This window comes from Drosophila simulans, chromosome 2R, assembly GCF_016746395.2.
Source record: "Drosophila simulans strain w501 chromosome 2R, Prin_Dsim_3.1, whole genome shotgun sequence".
In the NCBI taxonomy this organism is placed as follows: domain Eukaryota; kingdom Metazoa; phylum Arthropoda; class Insecta; order Diptera; family Drosophilidae; genus Drosophila; species Drosophila simulans.
In genome coordinates this window covers 6,111,032-6,137,189 of record NC_052521.2, presented here as the reverse complement: position 1 = coordinate 6,137,189, position 26,158 = coordinate 6,111,032, and the positions used below count along the sequence as shown (strand labels likewise).

General features: G+C 47.9%; 2 protein-coding genes across 2 annotated transcripts; both read right to left on the bottom strand.

Moving 5' to 3' along the window:
* Positions 1 to 1,347: 1,347 nt before the first annotated feature.
* Positions 1,348 to 25,113, bottom strand: LOC6733596. Its single transcript, XM_016167664.3, has 9 exons — positions 24,497 to 25,113; positions 14,819 to 15,096; positions 6,670 to 8,512; positions 5,976 to 6,552; positions 3,419 to 3,604; positions 3,204 to 3,361; positions 2,692 to 3,141; positions 2,326 to 2,626; positions 1,348 to 1,821 (listed from the first exon to the last, which is right to left on the bottom strand). The coding sequence occupies exons 2-9, from the start codon at positions 14,886 to 14,888 to the stop codon at positions 1,633 to 1,635; spliced, it is 3,774 nt and encodes a 1,257-aa protein (XP_016026557.1). The 5' UTR covers positions 14,889 to 15,096; positions 24,497 to 25,113; the 3' UTR covers positions 1,348 to 1,632.
* Positions 23,254 to 23,585, bottom strand: LOC27206324. The gene is given in 1 exon segment (XM_044922677.1): positions 23,254 to 23,585. A coding segment is annotated over 1 exon segment (204 nt). The 5' UTR covers positions 23,480 to 23,585; the 3' UTR covers positions 23,254 to 23,275.
* Positions 25,114 to 26,158: the final 1,045 nt, after the last annotated feature.

The following is a 26,158-nucleotide window of genomic DNA, read 5'->3' as shown; positions in this document are numbered from 1 at the left end:
AATTAGGTGCCGAGTGTTGGAAAAACCTGCTAATTGAAATCCACTTGACGGGCAGCCATCGATTTCACGTATTCCCTCTGCCAAAAACGTTTAATTAATCAGCTTAGAGAGCTTCAGTTCCAGTTTTTCCTGGCTTCACCACCCCCACCCGGCCATTGGCAAGTGCAGTGTGTAATCTACTGGAGTGTGATCCCCTTATCACTTTTCTTGCACCATTTGCTGCCCCACTTTGCTCTGTCAACCTGCTACGCACTGCAATTACTTAGCAAAATTAAAAACCCTACAATTTTCCCCATTTAACGCTTAACGAATGCTCGCGTGAGTGGGCGGGAAATTAATTATGGCAAAACTGCACCCATCGGATGACAGATGATGATTGTCTTCCAGGGACAATAAACATCCACTTGCATTGTGTCCACTTTGTGTCAGCAGTACGAGTATGCATATCCTTATGGGCGACAGGTGGGAGAGGTGCTGATTAAATGGCTGCCTGGGGGATTGATAACAGCTAGCAGGACTTTCGATAGCATCCGCTAAGCGGAAACGGAAGCGAGTTTTTTCAAATTAATCTTGTTTACGCCAAGGAAATATTCTCAGCAATTTTTTCATTACCGACTGCAGCTTATTTTTTGCATAGTTTCGGATGGGGGGCTCGCCGGCGGATTTCCATACAAAAACAAACACAAACGCCCTTTGGCGAGGCTATAAATTTATTACCGAACTTTAAAATACCAAGCCGCAGCCAGCCACTTGCCCTTAACACTTCTCCGCGGCGAAAAGTCGAACGGCAGCCTGCACTTTCGCAATTATCCTTGAAAACGCTGCATCGAGACGCAGGATGAGTCAGGCTGAAGGAGTGACTGCAACTGCAGCCAGAAAGTTGCAGGAGCGCGCCGGCGGAAATGTGTTTTTGCTGGGTGTTGAGTGACTGCGAATAATTTATTAGCTGCGTGAAAAATAATTTATGTTGAGTTTTCCCCTCTGCTTTATATACACTTTTTGTTTCCAACAGCGTGCAGTCGGTCGGTGCGGTGGGCGGTGGTTGGGGCTTCAGTTTCGGATGGGCAATCGGTCAACAGATGCAGTTCTTCTAAATTAAACAATCTGCCGCGCAGTTTTAGCAGCACTTCGCGCAGTTTCTGAGTCACTGGCTGCGGGTGACTAACTTGACTAAGCACAGTTTTAAAAAAATAATTTATGTAAAATAAATGTAAAAAATATGTAGAATACAGTGCGTTCGAAAAGTATTTGGTTATTTTTAAAAATATTATAAAAACCAAACAAAATTATTAATTAAAAAATTTTCTCCTTACGTTTTAATACAAAAGTAGCAGATCCGAGTTCAGATAAGTTAAAGTCTGATATTTTATTAATTTATAATTATTACTGGAGTACGAATACATTTCACATTTAAAATATGACGAGAATTGCAACAAAGGTTAAAGAATCCTACGCATCTAAGCGAGGCCATCGCCTCTCATCGCGATGCCATCCTCCTTCTCCGTCAGTTGAATTGATTAGAATTACGTTTCGAGTTCGCATTAATGATTACAACTAGAAACTAGGTGCGTTTGGGCTCGGGACCTCCACAGTGGAGCACCGGGTGGAGGCGTCGAGGGTCGTTCACACGCTTCATTTCGTCCTGGCGCTGCGCAAATTCGATGCGGAGAGCACCGACCGCGGGGGTGGCGGGCGCTCCAGGCTGTCCATGTGGTAACGTCGCGTCGGCGTGGACGAGTCGTTCTTGCGGCCAGTCCGGCTCAGGGTGCTGGCACTGGTGGCTCCATTGTGTGGTGGTGGCTTCCTCGGCAGTGTGGACATCTTAAAACACATAACAATCGTTAAATAAAACATTCAATGAAATTTTTATTAAAGGCCAGTAAGGTTAAGCAATAATTGAGGAAATCCCTTTTGCTTATAAGATTTTATTGTCTATAATTTTAATTTATTCACTGTGTGTTTAAATCGGCGGTGTCAGGTCAACACCTTTGCCTTTGTAAGAAGATGTCTATACATACACAAATGCGTATTGGCAAACCCAACCAAAAATTTCAACCACTTTGTTCAGATACAAATTTTCAATCACTTTTGTTCAGTGGTTCTCCTCCAAAACCAGTTGCAAACTATAAGCTCTTAGCGAACAGATGACTGAAATTATCATTAAGTGATCTCCCTAATTTTGAATATTAATTTCCCACATGATTGGGGCGCATAAAATATCAATTAATTGTCGTAAAAATGTAAATGCTTTTTCGAACATATTAGGGTATGATCTGTTTACATCAAACTTAACCACACCAGATCATTTCTATAGATAAAACATACCCGCTTGTTTTGCTCCTGTGAGTAGTTGATCTCGTAGCCCTCGCTGATGTGCTTGGGCTTCCAGGGGGCTAGCATTGAGACGGACCTGGAAACGGTACGGGTCATGGGCTGGAGGGGCGGCGGCTGCTGGGGTGCCTGCTGCTTGCCCTTGCGAAGGTCATCGCGCGACATGGACCGCCGGCGCAGATTGTATGGCTGTGGGATGTCGCCCACTGTGGTGGCATGCAGATAGACCACGCTGCGCTGGCTATGCAAACTGGACTCGCCCTCAGTGCCGGAACTCTCCGCTGGATAGCGATCCCTGCACGGAGATGGGTTCATTAATTACTTACAGTTACACTTATTGGTGGCTTATATACAACCCACCTGCCGTAGCCCACATTCTCCTGGCCCAAACTGTTGAGCAGCCCGCGGCGTTCGGCACTCCTGGCCGGCTTTGGTGGTCCTAGGAGCGGACGATCTTCGATGCGCTGGCCACGCGGTCCATCCACCGTTCTCTCCAGCGACATGGCTCGCTGTCCCGCCGTGCTACTCCTCTTATGTCGCTCCGCTGGCTCTGGTTCCGAGCCGCTCTCCGAGATGTCGTGCAGTTCGCGGGAGCGCGAGTAGTGGCGCCTCTTGCGGAAGTCCACCTCGTCGCTGCCGTTGTCCAGGTGCTGCATGGAGCTAGCCCGCTGGCGACTGGTACCATTTCTATTGTGGCCCTCAGGCTGGCCAGCCAGCGAGTGACGATAGTCCCTGGCTGGTGGAGGAGGACTGCGGTCCAGGTGGTAGGCACTCTGCGAGTGCTTCGACTGACCCAGCGGCGGACGGCTCCTGCAAATGAAAATTTAGGCGGTTGGGATCTCTAGATCGATGTTGATCTAATTATTCCTCACCTGGGCATGCTGGAGGCCTTGGAAATGGTTGGCGGATTCGAGTCCAGATCAGTGTCGCCAAAGAAGCGCAGATTCTTGGCTGGAGCAGCTGTCGCATTGCGTTTGGTCCGCTTCAAGCTCGAAGTGGTCTCACTGTGTCCGTTCACGGATACATTGAGCTGAAAGGAAGGCGCCTAATTGATGAAAGCTCTAATTTGAAGGAAAATCGCTCCTACCTCCTTGGGACTGCTCTTGGCCCGGCGGTCCAGCGATCTGAACCAGCTTGTCTTCTCGACCTTCGCGGGTGCCGACTCCTTCGGCTTCGAATGCTTTTTGGGCGGTTTGTCCGCTGGACTGCGCTTCACCAGCAGGGGACTAGCTTTGGGCGTGGACAGTCGGCGTCGCATCGAGATATCGATAGTCTGTGGATTGCAAAAAATTGCACATAAATAAATTGTACTTTGTAATTGTAATTTTATTTCCATGTAATATACTTTACATCTCTGCACAACTATAGGCCTTAAATTGTCTAAACTACAGATACAGATACATATATAACTACTACTAACATTTTCAACACACGGATACCCCGAATTAACGACCGATGTGATTGATATTATTCCCTGCACAAGCTGAGTTCGATTTCGTGGGCGGTTTGCTTTCGCTTTCGGGTCAAAGGTCGGCTCACCCACTGCCTCGCAACAGGTTGCGAATGTGGGGCAGGTGGCCTTTATGCGCGTAGCCACGTGGGGGAGTGGCGAAGTGGGAAGTGGGAAGTGGGGGACTGGGTGCCGGCACATAAACTTGTTTTGCCATTTGTGAATGCGACAGCCAGTCGGCTCGATTTGGCCGGCCCAATGCAACTTTGGCCCACTTGCGGTCGAAACTGTAATAGGTATTGGGTTTTGGGCATCAGGCAGGGGGCGGTGGGTGGTGGGTGATGATTGCTTGAGGCCGCCCTCCGCACCGCTTCAATATTGGGTTTCACATCGAATAGAGACTGCAGGTGCCCAGCCTCTGATCTAAAACCTTACTGGGGCACTCAGCAATAAGCCAGAGACTACGCACCCACCAAATAATTAGGTATTCAAATATGCCCAGAACTTGCGACTCCCAATATAGTTTACGACTATGTTGGGGGCCCATAAATAAGCTAACAGAATTATTGACACAACAGCGGTTTCTCATTCGCGTGTGTGTTTTTGGGCATGTAGAATCTCTGGAATGAATGGCAAGCACTTAAAGATTTCTGCGGAACACACATCGGGCGGCATGTTTTTATTGGATGCCCCCATGAATAATGGCAGCACATTGTCCCGCCGGAGATGCTGGGTCCCGCTGGCCAGGCCTTATAAATACCTCTATCACGCAAGCATAATTTTTGACGACGGTCCGAGGCAGTGGCCACACCTTGGCGTGAAGCTCCTGCAGGATGGGCATGCTCCGCCCCTGCCCAGCCGTAACCTAAAAACTCTCTGATTATAAGCGTTTTGGGCCGCCCACTTGGAACATCCGGCCGATCGAAAAGTGGCAACATCCTCTGGGCCTCTTAGACTTGGCCAAGAAATCCGCTGAAGCATTGCAAATTGGCTTGCAGCACGCAGTACGCAGCAGTGGCAGCGGCAGCAACTGTTGCAGTTGCAATTGCAAGTTGCGCAACGTGGACAGCAACACCTCGTCGGCAACAGTAGCTCCAACCGTTTTGCATCGGAATCTGGGCACAAACCGAATCCAAATCCGCATCCGAATCCGAATCTAAGCCCAGTTTATTCAATTTCCCCCGCCTCGATGTTTGTCGTTTCACTGTCAGCTTTCTTAATTTGCGAGCGCACTGACAAACGGACTGACAGAGTGACAAACTGACTGGCTGCCTGAATGGCAGAATGACAGCAGCTGCGTGGGTCTTCCACTTCTAAATCTTGCACACAGATATTTCTATTTTCTATACACATATATATATGTATATATGTATCATTCCCGAAGCTCGACCCTCGACGCTTTTGTTCTTGCTCGAAATTTATACGACGCCTCGTCGCTGAATTGTTTAGTTTTTTTCGTGTTAGCGCTTTTCGTTCCGTTTGCAACTCTATTTGGCCTGCTGTCGTTTATTACTTAAGCGTAGTCGCGGGTATTTCTTTATGGTCTGGTCAGCTTAGCCCCCAGAATCCCCCAGAAGAGATGTGCCCCAAAGTGGATGTGACGTCTTGTCTTCTAAGGCTGGCACCATTTTCAGCTGGCCTCCGACGCCCACCCGCCTGCCAAGTGGTCTCTGACCGGACCAGGAAGTGGATCAGCTTCGACCGGAGCGGAGCAATCGCCAGAACATGGGTTGCTACTCGGGACCTACTCCCACAGCTACTCCCCCAAAATGTAAGACCCATCGACGCAAGTCTTGATTAATTCGAAATTAATAATAGCCGACCATGACCAAGTGAGCCGACGAGGGTCTGGAGTCCGAAAAACTCTGTGATCTTGCCCAGCCGCCGGGTTAACGACCGCCGCCTGGCGCCATCAATTGGACATTAGGGCAAATGGGCTGGCAGTTGCAGAAAAAATTATATGTGTTCATACCATGGGTTAATTTCTACATATCATTCGGCTGCTAACCCAATAATTATATAATTATAATACAAAAGATTTAAATGTTTAGACTCGCAAAGTATCTAAAGATCTATAAATACTTTGTATTAGCATAATACTAACTTAAAGTATTAAGAACTAAATAAACATATGAAAGAACTAGTCAATCTAGATAATTTCGTAATCATGTAAAGACTTAAAGATAAAACTTACCTTTGGTTCGCGTGAGGTCTCCTGGGCGGAGGTGTGATGCTCGCGGTAGCGTGACCGCATCTCCTCCTCTCTGACCATGTAGCGCTCCCTCTCCCGTTCCTTCTCCCGCTCCTTGTCCTTGTCGCGGCGACTCAGAGTGCTGCTGTTGCCGTTGCTCATCTGCTCCTTTTTGCCACTGGAGACGTTGCTGCCGCTGCTGCGTCCACTGCCCCCATTGCTGCCGCCTCCGCCGGAGCCCGTGAACAGCTGCTTGACCTTTTCAAAGCCACCCAGCTTCTTATTCCGCTTCAGGGTGCTGGAGTCCTCGGTCTTTTGGGTCTGGGATTGACTGTGGGACGTGGAGTGCTGCTCCCGACGACGCAGCGTGCTGGTGGCCACCGGGTACTTGTCCAGATGCGGATCGAAGTGCGAGCCATCGTCGATGGATCGCTCCCTGTAAACGTAGCTGTGCTCGCGGCGCAGGCGGGACGGTACCGCCTGCCGCTGCAACTGGCGCTGCTGGGCGCTATCCCGACGCTCCTTGCGCAGGAATGACTCGCAGTCCCTTATGTCATCGAGGACAGTGCGTTTGCGCCATCTAAATAAGGAACATTTAAATATAAATTAAATATTATAATGTATTTAACCTACATAGTGCGAGTTATAAGATAGAGGGTACTTGATATTTATTTGTTGGACAAGAAAAATCACTTACCTTGAGGTCAAGTCTCCGTTGAAGGACTCCTTCCGGAAATCGTTCTCAATGCCAGAGTCGCCCTTGTCGAAGCTGCGCTGCTGCAGCTTGTCCCGCTTCAGGCTGCTCTGCCAGTAGTCCTCCCGCTGCTCCCGCTGCTGGGTCTGCTGGGAGCGCAGTTCTGGCGAGGATCGGTACTGATCCGTCAACTGAGAGTCGAGGCTCTTCGGCTCCTGCTCCAGCCGATCTGCCGAGTTGTAGTCCCGCTCCCGTTCGCCGATGCGCTCGCGATGCCGCGACTCCCGCACCTGTCCATCCCGCTGGGTCTCCCGCACATAGGTCTCTTTGACGCCTCCGTGTCCGTCGTCGTAGTACTTGGTGTGCCGGTAGCGAGAGGTCTTCTCCATCCTGGGCAGCGTGGAGCCACTGTCCACTTGGGTACGCTCTGGCGGAAACTCGTTGGACAGCTCCTGGCGCACAGGTCGGTGGAAGCGCTCTGGCTCCCGCTCTGGAGTGGGTCTGCCCACTTCCCGATTTCTGTCCGCCTGTCGTTCCAGGGTGGCTCCCTCTCCGAACCGCCGAGTTAGGATACGCGTCTCCAGCTGAGCTCGTCGATGGCCCAACTCGTCCAAGTAGGGCGATGGACTGACACTCCTGATGACGGGCACAATGGGAGGTTCCGCCCTTCGGGGGAACTCCTCCTCATAGTACACCTTCCTGGGCTCGTAGCCCAAGCCCTCGTCCTCGTCGCTAAGATTGCGGGGACTTAGTTGCTGCCAGGGCGAAGGCGAATGACTGGGCCTGCTTGCCAAAGGAGCGCCATTGGACGTGGGCGAGTAACTGGGCCGCACATCGCTGGCCCTCGGCGGCCGAGCAGGAGCGAACTCCCTCTGGGGTGTGCGGACATCTCGGTCCATTGGGGATCGGCGGACCTGATCCTCGCCCAGATCCAGCTGGGCATATGTGATGCCCTCGTTGGGCCTAATGTAAGAGAATGCCGGCTGACTGATCACCGGCTGCGGGGAGAAGCGCTCCATGGACAAGCGCTTGACCAGGCCGTTTACAGTGCGGCCCTTGGTGAGCGGCAGACGCTCCGCCGGCTGCTGAGAGCTGTGCATATTCTCGCCAGACTTGGCCTGCAGGGTCTCGATCCTGTCGCGAATACCCGCCGAAATGGAAGCACCTCCCGATGGGCCTGATGGGAGGATCGGACCGTCTAGCTCCGCCTGGGAGCGACTCCTGGCCAGCAGTTCGTTCAAGCCGCGAACGCTTTCATTCTTTTCGCGCGGCGTGACGGCGTCTGATTTGCGGCGCTCTCGCTCCCGGAAGTAGTCCTTCTCGAAGAAGTCCTCCCGCTGGGCTTGCTCGATGATGGGGCTCAGCTGCTGCTTGGACTGGCTGGTGGCGCCTTGGTGGGCCTTGTCTTCCGCTCTCCTGGCTAGCTTGCTGCTGCCCACATCACTCTTGCTGCGCACTAAACGCCGAGCGCCGCCGTCCTCGAAGCGCGGATCCCTGTCCAACTGGCTGACATTCGAGTCGCTCTTGCGACTGAAGAGCCCGAAGATGGACGGCCGTTTGCTGGCCGGTTTCTTGGTGGAGGCGTCACTGGCGCTGCGGGCCACGGGCTTGCCCTTTCTGCGGCGCGTGGGCAGGGAGTTGAAGTCACTGGGCTGGCTCTGTCGTTTCTGCTTGGCCCGGAAACTGGGGATGTTGTCGCCGTTCTCGGCCTTACTGTGGTGTCTGCCCGCCTGGGCGATGACCAGGGCAGCCTCCTTGCGGATGTCCTCGGGATCGATGTCCTTGGGCAGCTGGTGGTAGCTCGGCTGGCTACTGGGCTGCGTATCGTACTCACTGGGATGCTTGCCTGGATGGGATGGAAGGAGAAGAGGAGCGGGATTAACTTACAATTGCAGAGGCAGTTCCGCGAACTAGTTGGCATTCATGTAAAGACAAATTAGCACATTAGCCGGCCCCCGATGATGTAATATCTGGCAGCCAGCTGTGGCCAATTCACACTTGCCAACCCGCCAGCTGCTAGCTGGTCGCTAAATAAGGCAGCCCGTCCCGTCCCGTCCCAATCCGACCAGGCCAGGCCAGACCAGACCAATTCGGTTCAAGAGTTGCGAGACCGGCCGTCTGACAATGGATCTGGCCCACGTCTGTCGCTCGCTTCTCGAGCTTCTCGAGATGCTTTCGGTACGGATTGCTGGAAATGGACCCGAGATACTTGGATCTCGTGGAACGCCTGCTCTGTAATCGGACGCTGTAAGCGCTAATGGCCATTGAAGAGGACGGGGCTGCTGCGGTCCCAGTTGATCTATCTCTCATAAAGATTCCTCCACTTCCTCACTTTTTCATAATCATTATTATTTAATACGCCGAAAACAACAGCAAAGGGGCCACGAGAACAAAACAGAAACAGAAATGCCAAAGAAAACGTGCCGAAACGAGCATCATCATCGTGGCCAGAACGAGATGTGCTAGCCGAGATGCGTGATCTCTCCAGTCAGGCAGTCAGCCCCCTTTTCCGGCCAGCGCTAGTCATCGTACACACAGAGAAATTTACTTCCAAAGTGAAAAGAATCTGTATTACAGCAGTAATTAATATAGCTAGTACCCTAGACTAGAGTACGAAAATATGCAATATAGTTTAAGATTCCGATCTGAACACTCATAATACGATTCAATTTCACAAAAATTTACAGTTTGCGCTACATATTTTCATGCCGTGTGTTTTACACACCTCAAAAGTCTGCGCACGGTGTCGAGATCTCAGATCATCGGAGGCATCTCTGTTCTGCGCTGACCTTGCCCCGAGATCAACTGGACTTCTGTTGCCCCACCCGGCCACTGGCCCTCCGCAGCCCCTGCTCCACGGAGTTTTGTCCATTCACCTGCACAACCTGTCACATTTGCGGACCACGGAGCGAGAACCGCTCCCACATTCGCCCGATTCGTGCTGCAAAATGGCAAAGTGACACCGGTGCCTAATCGAAATTCAAACAACAATGAATAATGACAGCGCTGGGCGTGTCGTGTGCCAAATTGGCTTAGCAGAATGGGATTGGATTGGAAATGGGATTGAAGATTGGACTGGGTATTAAAAAGGGAGCATTCTCGGAGTCTCTGCGGGACTGTATTTCACTTGGCTCACACAACTCCATCTCCATCTCCGGCTGCACTCGGCTGTCATGCGATATGTGTCAAGGTGAAAAGTTGGCCCGCTGCACCATCATGATGGCTCACTAGTCTTGGCCAACTTACAAGGTTTCGTTTGCGAGCCGGCGGCGATGTTTTGTATCTTTCTCGTTGCTTTTTGGAGGCAACAGGAAAGCATAAATTCGCACTAAGCGACAGCATCAATGTCGGCTAACCGTAAACAGCTCCAAGCTCCAAGCTAAAAGTTCCAAGTTCCCAAGACCCTAAGACAATGATCTCGGGGCGAGTGCAGCATTTGATTGATTACCAGGCGCTGAGAGCCATTCATTAATCTAATCATTGATCCACTTAATGTGGCCACACCAGCTCCGGCGGGCTCTGTGATTTGCAAGACCATCCTAGGCAGTTCCATGAAATGCGATCTCATCGGAGGCGGGGGCCTCGAGGAGCTGCGAATTTTAATAACCTTTGCTGCCGCGGAAAAGCTGGCGATATCCGATCTGGTCCACTTTTCCAACTGGTCTGCCTTAAAGCGCCTTTCAGTTGCAAGTTTTGATTTGGCTTTCTGCATCAGTTCCGGTTTTTTTCGGGTAGCTGCACATAATTTGGCTGTCGTGATGGCTTGGCGACTTTGCCTCGAACACACTGACCAACTTTGTGGCCACGCACCCCAGAAATAAGTGGAGATTCGACTCATATAAATAATGAAATCTGCAGTCTTTTTGCGGCAAGACTTTCACTTGCCACAAGTGCCACCAGGAGCAGGTCGATGGTTTTACTTTAGTTTAAAAGGTACCACACAGTAATTGTCTGGAGATGATGATGGTGATGCCCAAGCTTCGACCTCCAGTCCGCTTCATTAAGCCAACCACAACCACTAAGTTGAGGAGCCCATCTCTACTCTACTGCCCCCCCGCTTCACCCTTTAGCTAGCAAAACGTTTTAGTAGGCAAAAATGCCTTATCCCCCGCTGGCCATGTCAGTGACAAGATAAGGTCGAGCCAAGATGGCTAAATGGGAGCTCACCCGCATTCCTGCCTCCTCTCGCTACTGGTCTAGGCCTACACCTAGAGAAAAAAAAAAAAATCTCGTTCAAAAGATTTCATGGTTTAAAGAGTTATACATTGAAAACAAATATACTCCTTACAAACAATTAAACGAGTATGATTAAGTTTAAACTTTTAAGCAGAGATGCTGCTTTTTTGTAACATCAAGAGTTTCTGTTCAAGGGCATTAAAACGAAGGCATTGGCAATATTTTCTGGTGTACTTCTAGGACTGGCATGCTAAGGATCCGCCCAGGTTGCCATGGGGTATTTCAATTACCCGGGCGCACTTTCGATTTCGTTAAAGGGCCCACATCGCCGAGCTGACGTTGGGCTTTATCTGGGCCCGGGACAGCTCGCATTTATTTAACGTATGAAAATAATTTAGTGCTCCCAAGCTAATCGGGCGGCGGAGTCGGTGCCCAGGACCTAATCACATCAAAAGCGGCGCCGCGTCCTTGGGGCAGCCCAAGTATGCAAATCAGCGTGTTGCTCGAAGTCTGCCAATGCAACTGAGCTGAGGCTGCTGGCCAATTAAAATTGCTCGCTGGCCAGTGCTGCACGGCTTTCAAAACAAATACGAATGGGAATGGGAACTTTCGCTAAAGAATGGAGCCGATTCAAAAGACTGAGGCGAGAAACTTGTTTCTCCCCCTAAGCGGCTGTCAACAGTCACAGCTTTGTATAGCTTTGGCTGGAGCTGAAGCTGTAGCTGTAGCTACGGCGAGAGCGGATAAACAAATAACAAATCACCTAAAAAATAAAATAAAGAAAAACCGAACCATTCGCCGAAACAGAGTTAAAGAGCTCTAAAAATAATCTGCGACTCATTTCAATACACATTTCGATAAACAAATGACGCAATCGTCTGCAATCCCAACCGATTTCGGTTGCGACAATTGAAGTTGGGCACACGAGGATTTGTAGGTAGATGATCGACAACTCCATTTAGCCGAATTTACCGAGGTTCTCGATCGTTAATTCCCAATTGAAATTCCCCGGGGCTTGTCACATAGCGCACAAACACTTCAGTTTCTCCAGAACGAACGATAATGACAGGCGGCCAGAAACTCAGAACCTGACTGAGTCCGATATCAAAAGCGACTGAAAGCAATCTCCGGCAAGCGGTTAGCCACTCGACTGCGAACTGCGCCTGCCCACGCCAATGTCACTTGGCAAAAATAGTAATAAGAGAAAAACATCAGCCAGAAAATAGTGCGAAATTTGTGGGCAGGCCGAAACGAGCCAAAAACGAGGCTTATTAATTAAGTTTCTTGGGCAACGCGCAAAGAGGCGAGTAAAACACAGCGTATGCAAATGATGAATTAATAAAAAGCATAAATGGCATTTTAATGGCAGCCAGCCAGTCGCTGAGTAGAAGACCCAAAGATGGCACGAGAGCAAACGGAAAACCAGTTGGGGCTTTGACAAAGTCGCACTCGAAGCCAAATCAAATGTGGAGCTCGCATTGTTGAGAGTAGGAAACGTAGCAAATTTCATTATAATGACTTGCTCTTTGCCTAATTAAATTAATTAATTAAAGGTGTACGAGCTCATTAGAGAGCAGGCATAATGGGGAAATGTCTGGGCCAGCGTTACGCAATCGAGAAAGCGGCCTACGCCTCGAGTAGCTAAAGGTGGACTCGTTCTCGCAACGCCTTTTCGATCGGCCATCAGAAATTATGTCATCAGCACATACAAAAATACACAGATACATATCATACATACATATCATATACGACAGACATCTGGAAGGACGTCGACTTGGCCCGATTGCCAGGTTTTGTGGCCCGAACAAAGGAGCCCCGTTTTGGCACTGCTCCCTTGCCTTTCGTCACCTGTCCGCCTTCGAAAAGCTGGCGCAGTGCATCCACCAGGCCCAAGGCAGAACAGCTGCCGACTTGACTCGTCTTGGCCAAATTTGTCGATCCGCAAGGTTGATCACGCTCGCAGCGAGCGTAGCAGTCGCGCTAGCGAGTCCCACCTGTACCCAAATGTGCTGAAATTAGACGGCTTTTAGTTGATTTTTTACAGTCAACAACTTTGACTTTTGACTGCACTGTAATTTAGCAGAAAATTCAGATATGTTAACTTGCGGATGAAAAATGCTGCCTTGTGCCCAGCGGGCGAATAATTTCCATCGTCTTTTCGCTTTATCTCGCCACTTTGTTGCGTCAAAATTAAATCATCATTAAATCTGTGTTTTACACATAATTGCTTTAATTTGCATGCAAAGACAGCGAACGGAGCGGGACTGGAATTAATTTTTCACTCCGTGTTAAATAACTTTTAGGGCTTGTGACTGCGAAGATGCTCGTAATATGGTACTTAGGGGATTATATAGATAACTTGGAGTACAATAATCAAAATATAGAGCCTAAATTAAGCAATGTAGTATTATTTTTAGCCATATATTGCTAACTTTAAATGCCAGTCATATGGCGCATCCTACTCAAAGTACTATTACCACTTTAATTGACTTGTAAAATGTAATCAGACCTTCTTAGCTCTGGCCTAAATCACAATCTTGCGACCTCGCAAGCGTACTGAAATCACAAAGCTAATGAAGTGCCTGGTCGGTCGTCCGATTAGCTAATCACGTTACATTTCGGCGACCTCGACTTGTTGCATTTGCCTAAGCCAATTCAGAAATTGCAATTAAGTTCGTTTGCGAGCACTAAACGAGTTGGCCGAAATGGCAACCATTTGATGCAATTACGCGACTGGGAAATCTGGTTCATAACCATTTAAGATACGCGTACATATACGCACCGCCAAGTGGCGGAGCAAAAGGACTTGCGCTTAATTAGACGTGGATGGGCATCGAGGCCATAAGGAAATGCCACTCGCCAGTTGCCAGTGGCCAGTGGCAGTTCTAAATTGGGGGGACCGTCTAAAAAATTAACATCTGCGCCGGTTTGGTCATAATCAATTTTTAATTTCTTCATCCCCGACAGTGGCCATAAATTCAATCCGGCTATGAAATAAATCCCATGTCGTTGCTGTCGCGGCTGCCAGACATAATCATAACAATAATAATATACTCGAAGCTGCGGAGACAAAGCGCCCAGATGCAGTGGGTCCGTCCTCGTCCGCATCGGCGACCCCATCCTCCCCAGCCACCCCATCCTCCCCAGAAACCCATCCGCTTAGAGATGATGTGCAAAGTGATACTCGGGCGGCGGGTTGCGAGCATCTCTCGGCTGCGAGTTGTAATGCCTTATAAAATATCAACTTATTTAAAATAGTTATATGGGAGCTCTCTAGTTTGCGCCAGTGCCCGTGTATCTGTGTGCGATTATTCTCAAGGTAAACTACATTTTATTGTTGGGGCGGCTTTGTTATTATTATTATTTTTATTGCTTTTGGCATTCGTTCTGGCTTTATTCGCCCACCAGCGCGAGGTTTCTCTTTGTTTTTCTTTCCTTTCCACATGTGCAAATGTGCGGCTCACTTGTTTGTCTTTCGTATTCTTGGCCAAAATTCAAGAGCCACATAGAAAACACACAGAAGACGGCCAGACTGAACGAGTGAAAAACTATGAAGCTGAAGAGCTTCTCCACACAGCCATTATGCAATCGATGGATCGATGGATGTTGGATGGTGGATGGTGGAAAGCCTCTGGCTGCCAGAACTGGCTGGCCAAGTTAATGAGCTGCATTCGCGTGGGTTGTTAGCGTCCGTCATTGATTGACCAAAATTGGCCTACTCACACAAATGTACGGGTGGTTTTTTCAGATGCCACTTGCTTGGTGCTTGGTTAGTAATTTTTGTTAGCTGGTTATTGATGAGGTTTCTTATGGCTGCTTTGCTTAGTTTGTCATTAGAGCTCTTTGTGGGTTCGTGTTCGCCGCTCTCATTTGGCGGCTGCGCGTGTTGGTTATTTGTTTTTAATTTCTGGTTTCGACTGCGGATTGGGGTTACGATTACCGGGGGAGGCACCCATTTCCTCAACCACGCACTGACCTATCCGCTTCACGTGCACATCCCGATTGAAGCTGACCCTGGGTCCTCCATTCGCCGCTCCAGTGTGCATCTTAGCTCAGGGCTGGAAATGGGTTATAGGGATGGGATGTATCCTTGTAGTTGGTTTCTCCGTATCCGTATCTGTATCTGTATCTGTCTTTGCTTTTCTCTCTCGGAAGAATCGCAACCCTAAGTAAATTCTTTGTGTGACAGTCTCATCGAGCTGTTCGAACTCTGCGCATTTTCCATTTAAACTAGCCAATTTAAATGGTATTCAGCTGCAAAAAGAAAATATTCTCTGAGTTAGCCTCTTTTGCTCTGGTTATTGGTGTGTTATGTGATTATTTCTCCTGCGATTAGCCAGCTTGAGTTTAGTTTGCAGCTCGTCGGTTAGCCCAGTTTGTTTTTGTGTGTTTCACTTGTCTAAGGTTTTTTTTTAGCTCGGTATTAATCTTTATGTTCTGTACACATGCGAGTGTGGAGAAAGTCTTATTAAAATTAAATTAGTTAATCCAGTTGGTAGGAGGTTTAAGGAAGTAAGTAGTAGCATTTCAATAGGTTCAAAAGGTGTCAAAAGTACGCCTCGGTAAATTTAGCAGATAGATATTAATGTTTTTAGGTCAGTTTTAAATACTTTTCATACTACACCACACCTTAGAATCAGAAGAATTATTCCAACTACAAAAACTCCATATCTTAGGGACAATTTGCCAAATTCTTCATACCCCTCAGAAGAGTATGAACATGACAGCAGTCAGAGGAATAATTGCCAATTAATTCTCATTCTTATTCCGATTCTGAGTCCAACTCCGACGCTCACTCTGACTGATTCCCCAGATTCGGGAGTGGGCACAATCGAATTGGGTTTTTTTTAAATATTTTTTGTATCGTTTTCTCTGACAATTACAAAAATAGACACACGACGAGGGTGCTTGGGCTGCATACGAGATTCAAATTCTGGCGGGACGGGCGAAGGTGAGTCGGGAGTGCCTGAGAGGAGAAAACCGTAGAAATATTGATTGCGATCAAGCAAACGCGATAATATTCATATTTGAATACGAGAGTGCAAACTCTATTTAAACAATGCATTATGCCCGAGGACTCGGGTGTAAGCCGCTCGAGCCTTCACCAATCCGCGTGCCCGAATTCGATCCCTGGCCCCCCAGCACATCGCTCCGTCCAGACAACTGCTCCATGGACACGCACCCACCCAAAAGCCTACATGCGCGAACTGCAAAACGAGAGACTTGAGAGGGATCTTTGGACCCGAGGAATGTTGCATACCCTTTGTATACCCATCTTCAGTTCAGTAAAAACAATGTGTTCGTTTTTCATCACTATGATCAATTTTGAGCAAGAAACCACGTTATTCTACGTTTTATGGTAACATTGTATCATTACAAGTACTCCAGTTTAAGCTCCTTTTTAATGGATTTGTCGAATGGAAAACTTTTTAATGACCGTCGCCTGTCTGATTTAATCAGATATCTTGTGATTACAACCTGTGATTGTAACTAAAGTATTTCTTGTTCGAGTTTCTTTATATATTAATAGATACAAGTGCTGGCAGATGTATCTACTTAGACTCTATCTGATATCTATCTATATCTATCTGATAGAAATTCACGAAATATGAAACATTTATTCCCACTCTAATAAGGCTAGAAAAACATGTAATTGATTTTTGACCAAAACGTACGGGTAGAGTATGAGTAGAAGCTCGGTAAAGTGTGGAAAATAGCTGTCTAACATGGCACCTGGACAAGGACGGTGCTCATTCACTTACTGGCTTACTTAGAGTCCGCGGTCCTACAGGCCACATCCCCGACCCAGGTCCAGGCCGAAACCCAGAGCCGACTGCAGTCCTGGTCCCCCCGTCCCGGTCGAGTTCCAGACTCTGGAGCTGGCCTTACGCTCTAACGAGCACAATCGCCCGGCTAGACATCAATGGCCAATGGTCGTCTGTCTGATCACGGGCACCGATGCAGTCCGTTGCTGGGGAAAAACGCTGCGAGCTGCCAATAAAAATCCTTTACCATATAATTTGAGTGCGCATGCGTGCGCCCTGACGTTGATGGGAGTTGAGTTTGAGTCCAGACCAACTCGGGATCGGATGGATGGGAATGGGGTTGGCATGGTATGGGATGGACTAGGTTGGAACGCAGGCGCTTATGCGCAATGCTACGCCAGATGCCGATGTCCGATTCCCGATGCCGATGCCGATTGCCAAGCGTTGATTGCGCCATGAACGTGATTTGTTTGTAAACACGCATTATTAAGGTGTAATAAACATAAAATTTGTATCGCTTGACGGACCTTGGAGTCCGTCCCTGCAGCTCTGCAATTGCATTTGGCCACCTCGCCATCCGGCCTCACATCTTTCAATTAAACTAAAAAGCCGGGTGTCCGTCCAGCCATTCATCCATTCACAGCTCGCATTTGCATGTCTCCGGTCCGGGGAGTAGCTAATTCCAGGTGAATTATGCGAAATTATACGAATTACGCCCGTACATGTGGGAATGGGATTAGATTAGCGCGCAGAGCAAACAATTTAGGCTCCCCCCGCTCGCTCGCTCGACAGCCCGCCAACTCGGCAACTCGGCAGCCCGGCCCCCAGAACCATAATTGTTCTGAACTTGAACTTTAACACGGCGGTAATGATAGGAAACCCCAGCACCCAGCACCCAGAACCCAAGCCCCAACTCCACCCAAGTCTGGCCATTCCCTCCGCACCGCCGCCTCTGTCAAGTGAAACCAAAAGTGCGCAGCAAAGCAAACAAACGCCTCGACTTTTGCCCACTTTGCGTGTGTTCTCAGCGCCACGGAGTCGATCTGACCTCTGGGGTTCAGGCATCCGAGGGAGATCGCAATGGTCCACTGGGAGAACAGAACTGGCCAGAATAAATCCATCCTCCTTCTGTATGATGAGCAAGCAGGAGTGCATATTTGTGGATTGGCGATTCTCTATGTGATTTTATATATTTTTGTTCAACTTTAAGGTATAATCAATCTACTTGCCATACTGAATTTGTTCCTTCATTTTTAAAGTTAAACTCTTGAAATAATAATAATAATATTCTTTCTTTCCCTGCGAGAGGTAAGGCTATTTGAATAATCTTTATCTGAGTTTCCTCCTTAGTGAGCTTAATTCAGTATCAAAATTAAGATACTTAGTCGGATTCTTTATTAGATATAATTTTAATCTGGAAATACAAATACCACAGTTCCTTTTTCGCGCAGTGTGCCAGCTAGAGCGGCCTTTCACATAGAAGTGAAAATGAAGGTGTAGTCCAATTTGTAAGTATGGCCAAGCCCTGTGGCCATTCAAAGTCCATGTTATGCAAAGATCAGAGCGCCCCGTCCGCCCGTCACCCGCCGCCCCCCTCGGAATGTTGAATGCTGAATTCTGGATCCTACTCCCTCTGGAGCGGAGGAGCCGAGCCGAACCGGGACGGGCCGGGTCGGGCCAACTGGACGTTGTCTAGCGATGGAAACATTTTTCCATGCGTGCCTCGCCGCTCCGCCGCTTTGTTGGTGGCGCTCGTTCGCGTCTTCGGCTTTGGCAAATACTTAATTGCATTTCGATATCTATGCCGAGGCATCTGTGAGTGAATGCCGCTGCTGCCTCAGCGGGCCGACTGGTCAATATCCAATGCCCAATACCCAATACCCAATGCCCAGTGCTCCAGACGGCTGGACAGGCAAAGAACGCGCCGGCGCTGTCTTTGGCTTGGCCAGGAGTCGCAAATCGAGAATGGGCAGTCGGGAATCGAGAGTTTGGGCCAGGCCTACTCCAGTGCGTTCGGTTTGCTCTGGACTGGACTGGAGTGGAGTGGAGTGGAATGGACTCAAGTGGGCCTGAGACCCTGGCGAGTGGCGTTGTGGGTATTGTCAGGTCTTACAACTAAATTCCCCTTGAGCCGAGCGCTTTACTAAGGAAATTAGTAATTGCTACTCCCATTTAGAGACATCTATGCGGGCATCTATGAACGTGTGGCATTCGCCAGATTATGACGATGACAAGTTCCCCGCTCGGAGATTGTCTGGCGATTGTCCAGCGCCCACTCACCATCTCGCACATGGTCGTCGAAGAGGGGGATTGCAATTATAACATAGCTTTGCTGAGCTTCAACTGAACTAAGAATGAATCAGCCAATCTCTACACTTTTCAAAATCGTATTAAAGAGATAAATGGAACTTAGAAACTTCTAAGTAAACTAATTCTTCTTAAAGAAAATGAGAATGAGGGCCCCAATTATAAAGAAAGATACTCTTGGGAATCGTTCTTGAACCCCTTGATACCCACGCCACTGGTTTCGCCTTCCAATGCCAAACTTGGGCACATTGTCTATCAGCGTTTTTGTTGCCGCTCCGCTGTCGTTTTCACGCTTTGTTAGCCAGCTAAACTGTATCTGTATCTGAGTCTGAGTCCGAATTGGCTGGGAAGAAGCTTCCCTTTGTGCTAGTACCTCACTCTCGGACTTAGAGCACTATGTGTGTTAGAAGGTTAATCCGAGCGGCGTTACGTGGCATCTTTTTTGAGGAGTGCGGCAAGTGTCGATAGCATAAATGCAAGTTGTTCCCAGCCAGCGAAATATGTAAATCAATTTCTCGGCTTACATGTCTGGCTTTTTTTGCATGATTAATAATGCTCGAGCGGCCTGGGATCGCCGGAGGCCGGGAAAGAAGACAAAAGATTTCACTTTTCGAACTCATAATTAGCCCTGGGAGTGTAAGTATATCGGAGGTGATGGAGCGACGGAGCGATGGATTCTATCCATGTCATAGCTGGTGGCTCTGCGACTCCTAACCTGCACGGAAATCAATTAGGCACCGCGGCGATTGGACAGTAGAGAGTTGAGATCGGTCGATCGGTCGATCGATCATCGGTCTACAATCGCTTAAAACGCGACCAGATGGAAAGATCAGATCTTCGGCCAATCAAATGCAAAGGTATTCAAATTCTTTTATTTTTAAGAATATTTTCACTTTTTATTTTTTTGAAATATTGGATACATGAAAATATTGAATTTCAAAAGATGTCAGAAGATGATGAGAAAGTTATGCATATTCCCATTAAAACCAAGGGAATATTGCGTAATTAAATTATCTTAAACTCTAACAGCTTGCTTTAAAAATGCATCTTTAATTCTCACGCCTGCTAGGAATGTTCTCAATTTCGGAACTCCTCCTGGCGCCACTCCTTCCTCCTCAGCACTCCGAAGTCAACCGTCTGACTGTCGAATTCTTCGCTTGTTATCGCTGAATTCGCCAACAATTGTGCGCAATTATTGGCCGGAGAATCCACGAAACACGAAGCTTTCCCTGGGAAATCAATAAAGGAGGCAGCGTCAAAAGTTTCCGGCAACGAATCAAGCGCGGTGGCAAAGGTCAGCCGCTCATCTCAGAGCCAGAAACAAAAAAAAAATAAATACGGCCTGGAGTCAAGGAAATCGAGTGTCTCGTTGAGTGGGAAAAGGGCGAACTTGCACGCGATGTTGGCTGGCAGCCTGGCTGGCTGACTGGCTGGTTGTCTGTTTTTAGCCAAATCCAGAGGTGCCTTCTTTGGGTCTGTAGTGCATGTCATAACCAACGGTGCATGCGCCATCTTCCGCCTTGCATAAGACCCCCGGATGGTTTCACTTTCCCGGGGTAATTAATGCCGATCGTCCCGTCCGGCCAGCTAGCGGTAGCTGAAATCGTAATTTATGCTAATTTCAGTTCGCAGATCGGTTAATTGATCCGCGTTAGATTCGATTTCGATGGGGCCAGCAGAGTGGATTCGATTGTAGTGGAGTACTGGCCCGGAGTTCATTGATATGCAGTTCGATTCGGTTGGGTTCGGTTCCATTCCCTGGATCACAATGTTGTTGACCGCGAATCGAAGTTGCTTACTCGTCGACCGGCATACAAAGTGCGCTTTCAACACTTGGACAATGTTTTGTGCCCCTGTCATTGGTCAACTGGGGGGTGGGTGGTGGGGTTGGATGGGGGCACTGGACTTATGGAAGCGTTATGAAAGCGTTACAAATCTTCGCTTTGAATACGACACTCCACTGTAGTCCACTTCAGATGGGGCCGCTCGGTACGTGATAAGGCAATGATGATGATGACGACAAGTCATAGACCAAATTGCGTCCCATTAACATTTCGGCCATAATCGATTCGGTTTTTACTGCCCTGTTTTACATCTAATTTATGTGCATGTAGCAGTGTCGCTCCAACCGATGCCAAATGATATCATGATGAACGGCCCACGTCTTGGGGGCGATCCGATTCTTAGAATTTCGTAATTGGCTCGCAGATGAAAGCGCCCCAAACAGAGCGAACCAGGCCGAAACTATCGGCCAATACATCAACTTAATGACTTCATTGAAAGCCATCCCGAACCCCAAAAGAGCAGAGCCCCGAAATACATTCGGCTTGGGGATCTTCCAGCTTCCCAGAGTGGCCGCTTACCTGTTTCCCAGGGCGTCGAGTTGCACCTGCTTTGTGGCCCGGCGACACCTGATATCCCCCAGAAAGGTCAGCTTGTGAACTCTAAGCCCCGAGGAACCGAAATTAAGCCAAACGAGCGTGTCAAATGCCGCTGATTTGCGGCTAGGGGCAACAATGTACCCAATTGAGAGGTAAGTACTTCCGCAGCGATCTATGAAGTGTCGTATGCCATTTACCGTTCCGACCGATCTGATCCGACTTAATTTCAATTGGTTTGGTTTGATTTGATTCCCGCTGTCCAACTTCCGGCGAGGAGACTCAATGCCAGGTGGCGATGTTTGGGCTCTTAAATCGAATGCGACCAAGTCAAATAATTTGTTAACACTGCCGCTTAAGTTAAGTTAAACAATCTGCGATCGACGGCGCTTTCAGGCCGATTGCGCCACAGCCATTGACAGACATTGATTTTGAAGCCATTTTGTGAGTTTCGCCCGGCTTTTGTTTGGCTGTTGAACCCCCATGGGCAATTAAAGCTGCACGATGCCAAAGTGAATGTGCGGCGAGTTGCGAAGAGCGCTTCGCACTTCCAATCGATCGCGTAAGGTCACCAGGGAGTGGGATATAGAGACCAACTGACTACCTACAACGATTTGGGGGGGAATATGTGTGGCCAAATACAATCCTTGAATTAGCTGGCACTTGATATATGCTCTTCGAATGATATAAATCAGCTTACGGTCCGAGTTTTATTCGTGGTAACTGTAGAACCTACTCACCCACTCATCAACCCATTTAATTAGACAAATTTCCAACATACTCAAGTTCTATGAATGTAAATCAGCGCGAATTCTTCAGCACAAGCAGCGAACACCCACCATCTACTTGTTCTGTATCTTCTCATTCATGATACATAGAAATATGGGCGAACTAACACTTATCGAGTTTGTTATTGACATTGTCTGAAGTTTCAGCTAAAAGTTTCGTTGAAAGACAGACCCAAATGGGAAAAACTAGGCAAGTCGATGATTGGGGTCGAATGTATTACCACTATAACTCACATTAATTACCCTGCTAAAGACTTGGGTGTCTAGGCAAACGATGTACATTCACGGACTTATCTAAGAACCAAGCTGTGCTTGTTGGTGCTAAGCAAACAGTTGCATTAGTTCCGAGAATGAACTGCCTGGTGGCGGCGGGCGGGCTTTGATCTCGGTGACTAATTACTGAAACCGCGACGCGTCGTAGGTGTACGTGTTAAAAGCCGGACACGGACATGGACACTGGCTCGAAGCAGGAAGCTCCCGGGCCGGGTCACCGTCGAAATCGAATACAAATTAAGTACAGAAAATCGAGATACGAAATGCTCTGGCATCGCCTTGTGCACAAATACAAATCATCCTTGACGCATGCACACCAAAAACGGCAGCAGAAAACAGCGGGCCAAAATATCGGAGAGCTGAAACCGAAAACAAGATAATACGGCGGCAACGCAACTCCCAAAAACGAAAATGAAACGGGCCGTAGGACTGCATACAAGGCAAGGCTGTAGACCTTTTTTGGCCACATCAACAAAAGCGGCTTTTGAGAATTTTCAATTTTTTTTAAAACCCCCAACTGAACCCCCCACCCTGAATGCGGCGTTCCTACCGATCGGAGGCTTCGTTTAAATTGACGTTTATTTCCAGACGACGAGGACGGTCGAAACTTTCGAATTTTCGGCCTTTAATGAGGAGTCGGGTTAATTTGGTCGGGCATTTGAAGAGGCTCACAGGCAGTCGGCGTCCTGAGCTGCAGCTAACAAAACGAGAACGAGGTGTTTACCAAGGCACCTACAGAGACACACAGATATACATATAGATGTATGTACAAAATATTCAGTATATTTTACCAGCAAGAGGCAAGCAGATACAAGTGACGTCATGGGCCTGGCATTGGCATTGAAGCTCAAGGTTGGTGTCTGGTCAAAAATCTTTGGGGGCAATAAAACGTCTCCCACGCACGGTAAAAAATTTATATTAGTTAGAATTGCTGAGGTGAGTCCAGGCTACGTTCGTCCTCCTACTGGTTATCCTCCCACAGTAAGAATGGACGCGCAATATAGCTCGAGTGCTTCGGATACAGATTGGACAGGGTCAGCAGATCGACCGCCATCACGATAAAGATCTGCGCGTATCGCACCGCTGGCAGGCTGAAAAACCAGGTTAACGTTTTCTTGGGGTCCATTTTTTTTGGCTTATCTCGGGTACTGTAAAATATATCGGCTTCGAGACGAGATCGAAATGAGCACTAACTCCCTGGCGATAAGGTTTTCGATTCCCATTTCCTAATGAATAACGAATGGCTTTGAACCTGAATTCAAATGTGCCGAAGCTGGCCAATTACTTATGGATATTTGGCCAAAAAGCCACACAACAGCCATAAATATAAAATTCCTAGTCGCATTAAGCCGCAGCTAATGTAAATTCCGAATTTGCAATGCTAATTCGTAAGAACCAATATATAGATTGCTGAGAGCAGGCAGATTTCCAACGAGAATCGTTTCGAAAACGCGAAAACTTTCACTCAACTAGGCAGTCAGTCATCATTGAAAAATGTTTGCCTTCAGAATTCTATTTCCGCCCAAAACAATAAAGACGCTCGCATTTGCGGAGTCGGTCGAGTTTTTATTAACAACAGAATTGGCTCGCTGGCTATTGGTTATTAATTTGCATCCCCATTCAAAGAACACGCCGTAGGTTGGGTTGTTAAGTGTATTTGTTAATGTTTGGGTTAATGTTGCCCAGAAATAACGATAGAAAGTAGACGGCGAAAAGAGCTTCTTCTCCGCTCAACTGAACCCCACCAAAACGACTTCCAATTAACCAGATAGGGCGAAAGGTTGAGCGGATCAATCAGAATCAGCACTATAGCCGTGCCTCTGACTCACAATCGGCGCTAATGCGTTGGCCGACTCTATTCTATATACGGATATGGAACAGTCACACACACCCACCCACCCACATAAGTGTGTAACTGGGACACATTCGGGGGTCGTAAAGCCCACTGCAGATCGCTATGGCGATTGCGATCGCGATTGCGATCCGAGGCTGAATTATTCAAGAGTATCGCGAAAGATGGGGGTTTAGTATGGATAGTCCGGAGTTCCGATTCGGTTTCAGTGGGTTATCTGGGCAGAAGCAACTACGGCGTTAGCTGGCGGTTTTAGGGCGGTTTTACTGTACAAATCGATCGTCGACTCACCTCAAAACAGCATTCCTCGTGCGTTAGTGTGGGGGAGAGCAAATGTTTTTGCAGTTCTAAGTAATTTGCGCAGTTCTAATTACGTTTATTTTGTGTTTGATGTGGGTTCGTTGCTGCGGCTTTGTTCCCCTACTTTTTGTTATTTTTATTTCATTATTTCACTTGCCAAGTGTCGTCGCGGAAATTCGCTTGTTTGCAATTTATATTTCTCGCTTTTGGGGCTTTCGAAGTTTCGAAGTTGGAGTTTTGGTATGCACGTCAAATTTTAATTAGTCGAAAAACGTTTGCACAATTTAGCGAAAATTTATCACGATTTGTGTTTGAGATTTTGTGTCGTTTTGCGTGGGCTTCGCCGAACGGTTGAATGGACGTGCCGATGGTCGTTTGTGGTTGTTTGGCTTTATATGGTATTGGCAGGGAGGATCGAACGATATATCCTCTGTGGCAGATGGGCGCTGGCCAGTTCGTTTGTATTTATGGACTTTTGTAAATATTTATAGCTGCTAATTGCGAACGCGACGCAGTTTCGATTGTTCCCACAGCTGAATCGCGAGCTTTCTCCGGCCCAAGTGATCGCGAGTACGTCTAAGAGCCGACTGAAGCCCAGAGCCAGCGTTTCGGCCAAGATCGCTGCCAAAGCTCGAAAAGAGAAAGAGAACGAGGAAGAGAGCGAGCTTGAATCGGACTAACAAGTGGCGCAGCAACAAGTAGCCGGTGTTTGCGGAGAGCGCTCGAGAGCAAGTTCGTGTTCTGGAGTCTTTCGTTTTGCGAATATGAATCAAATCAAGGTTCGAGTACTCACTCGAAAACAAGTGAAACCAGATCGCCCAAACATTCTTGGGATGTTTTCCTACGCGCTGGCCAATATGAAAATGATGTTCCTGCCTGTTCCGACTGTCGACCAGTTTCCACTGGCTTCTGTTCTGTTCGGTGACCCTCTGGCAGCTGCCCATCTCCGCCCTCCCTCCGCACCGCGGGGCCCCTCCCACTCATCAATCACTAGTCATTATAGCCGAGCACTAATTAATTCATCTTCTAGATACAACCGGGCAGGCGCTAATCCCTGGCCACAAAGGTAAACAAAGCGTGAAATATGTTCATAGCTTAGCACTAAAACATCATCTCAACAAAATTCAGTGCTTCTACACGACTCTTTCCAACTAAATTATATTACCATAACTTGAATACAAATTCATAACTAAGATTTATTCTCAAGCGGCGTATTTACACTACCTAAAAATTAAAAAAATGTATTCCCTTACATTAACTTTTGATTCAATACAGCACACTTAAAAATGGTATAAAACCCTGTGACAGCTGGTTCTACTTCTTGAAGCACCTCTGTATTTACATTATCACCCTTTGCGCTTTTACAGTCACACACTTGAATATTTGAATATCACAGTAATTAATCAAAAAGTCAGAGAAATAAGCAGCACATACAAATAAATCATCGATCGTCATCGTCGGTCAAGAAACTATAAAGCACGTCCACATCGACCCCCCAACCCGTAACCCCCTGCCAAATCGAAGGAACCCATTTCGCTTTAATAAAGTTGTCAACCCACGATACTGGCGTGTGAAGCGCTCTTTGAATATACACTGTGGGAAAATGTGTGACTTTCAACCACGGAATGAGTAATTAAGACAGTTACATTAAAG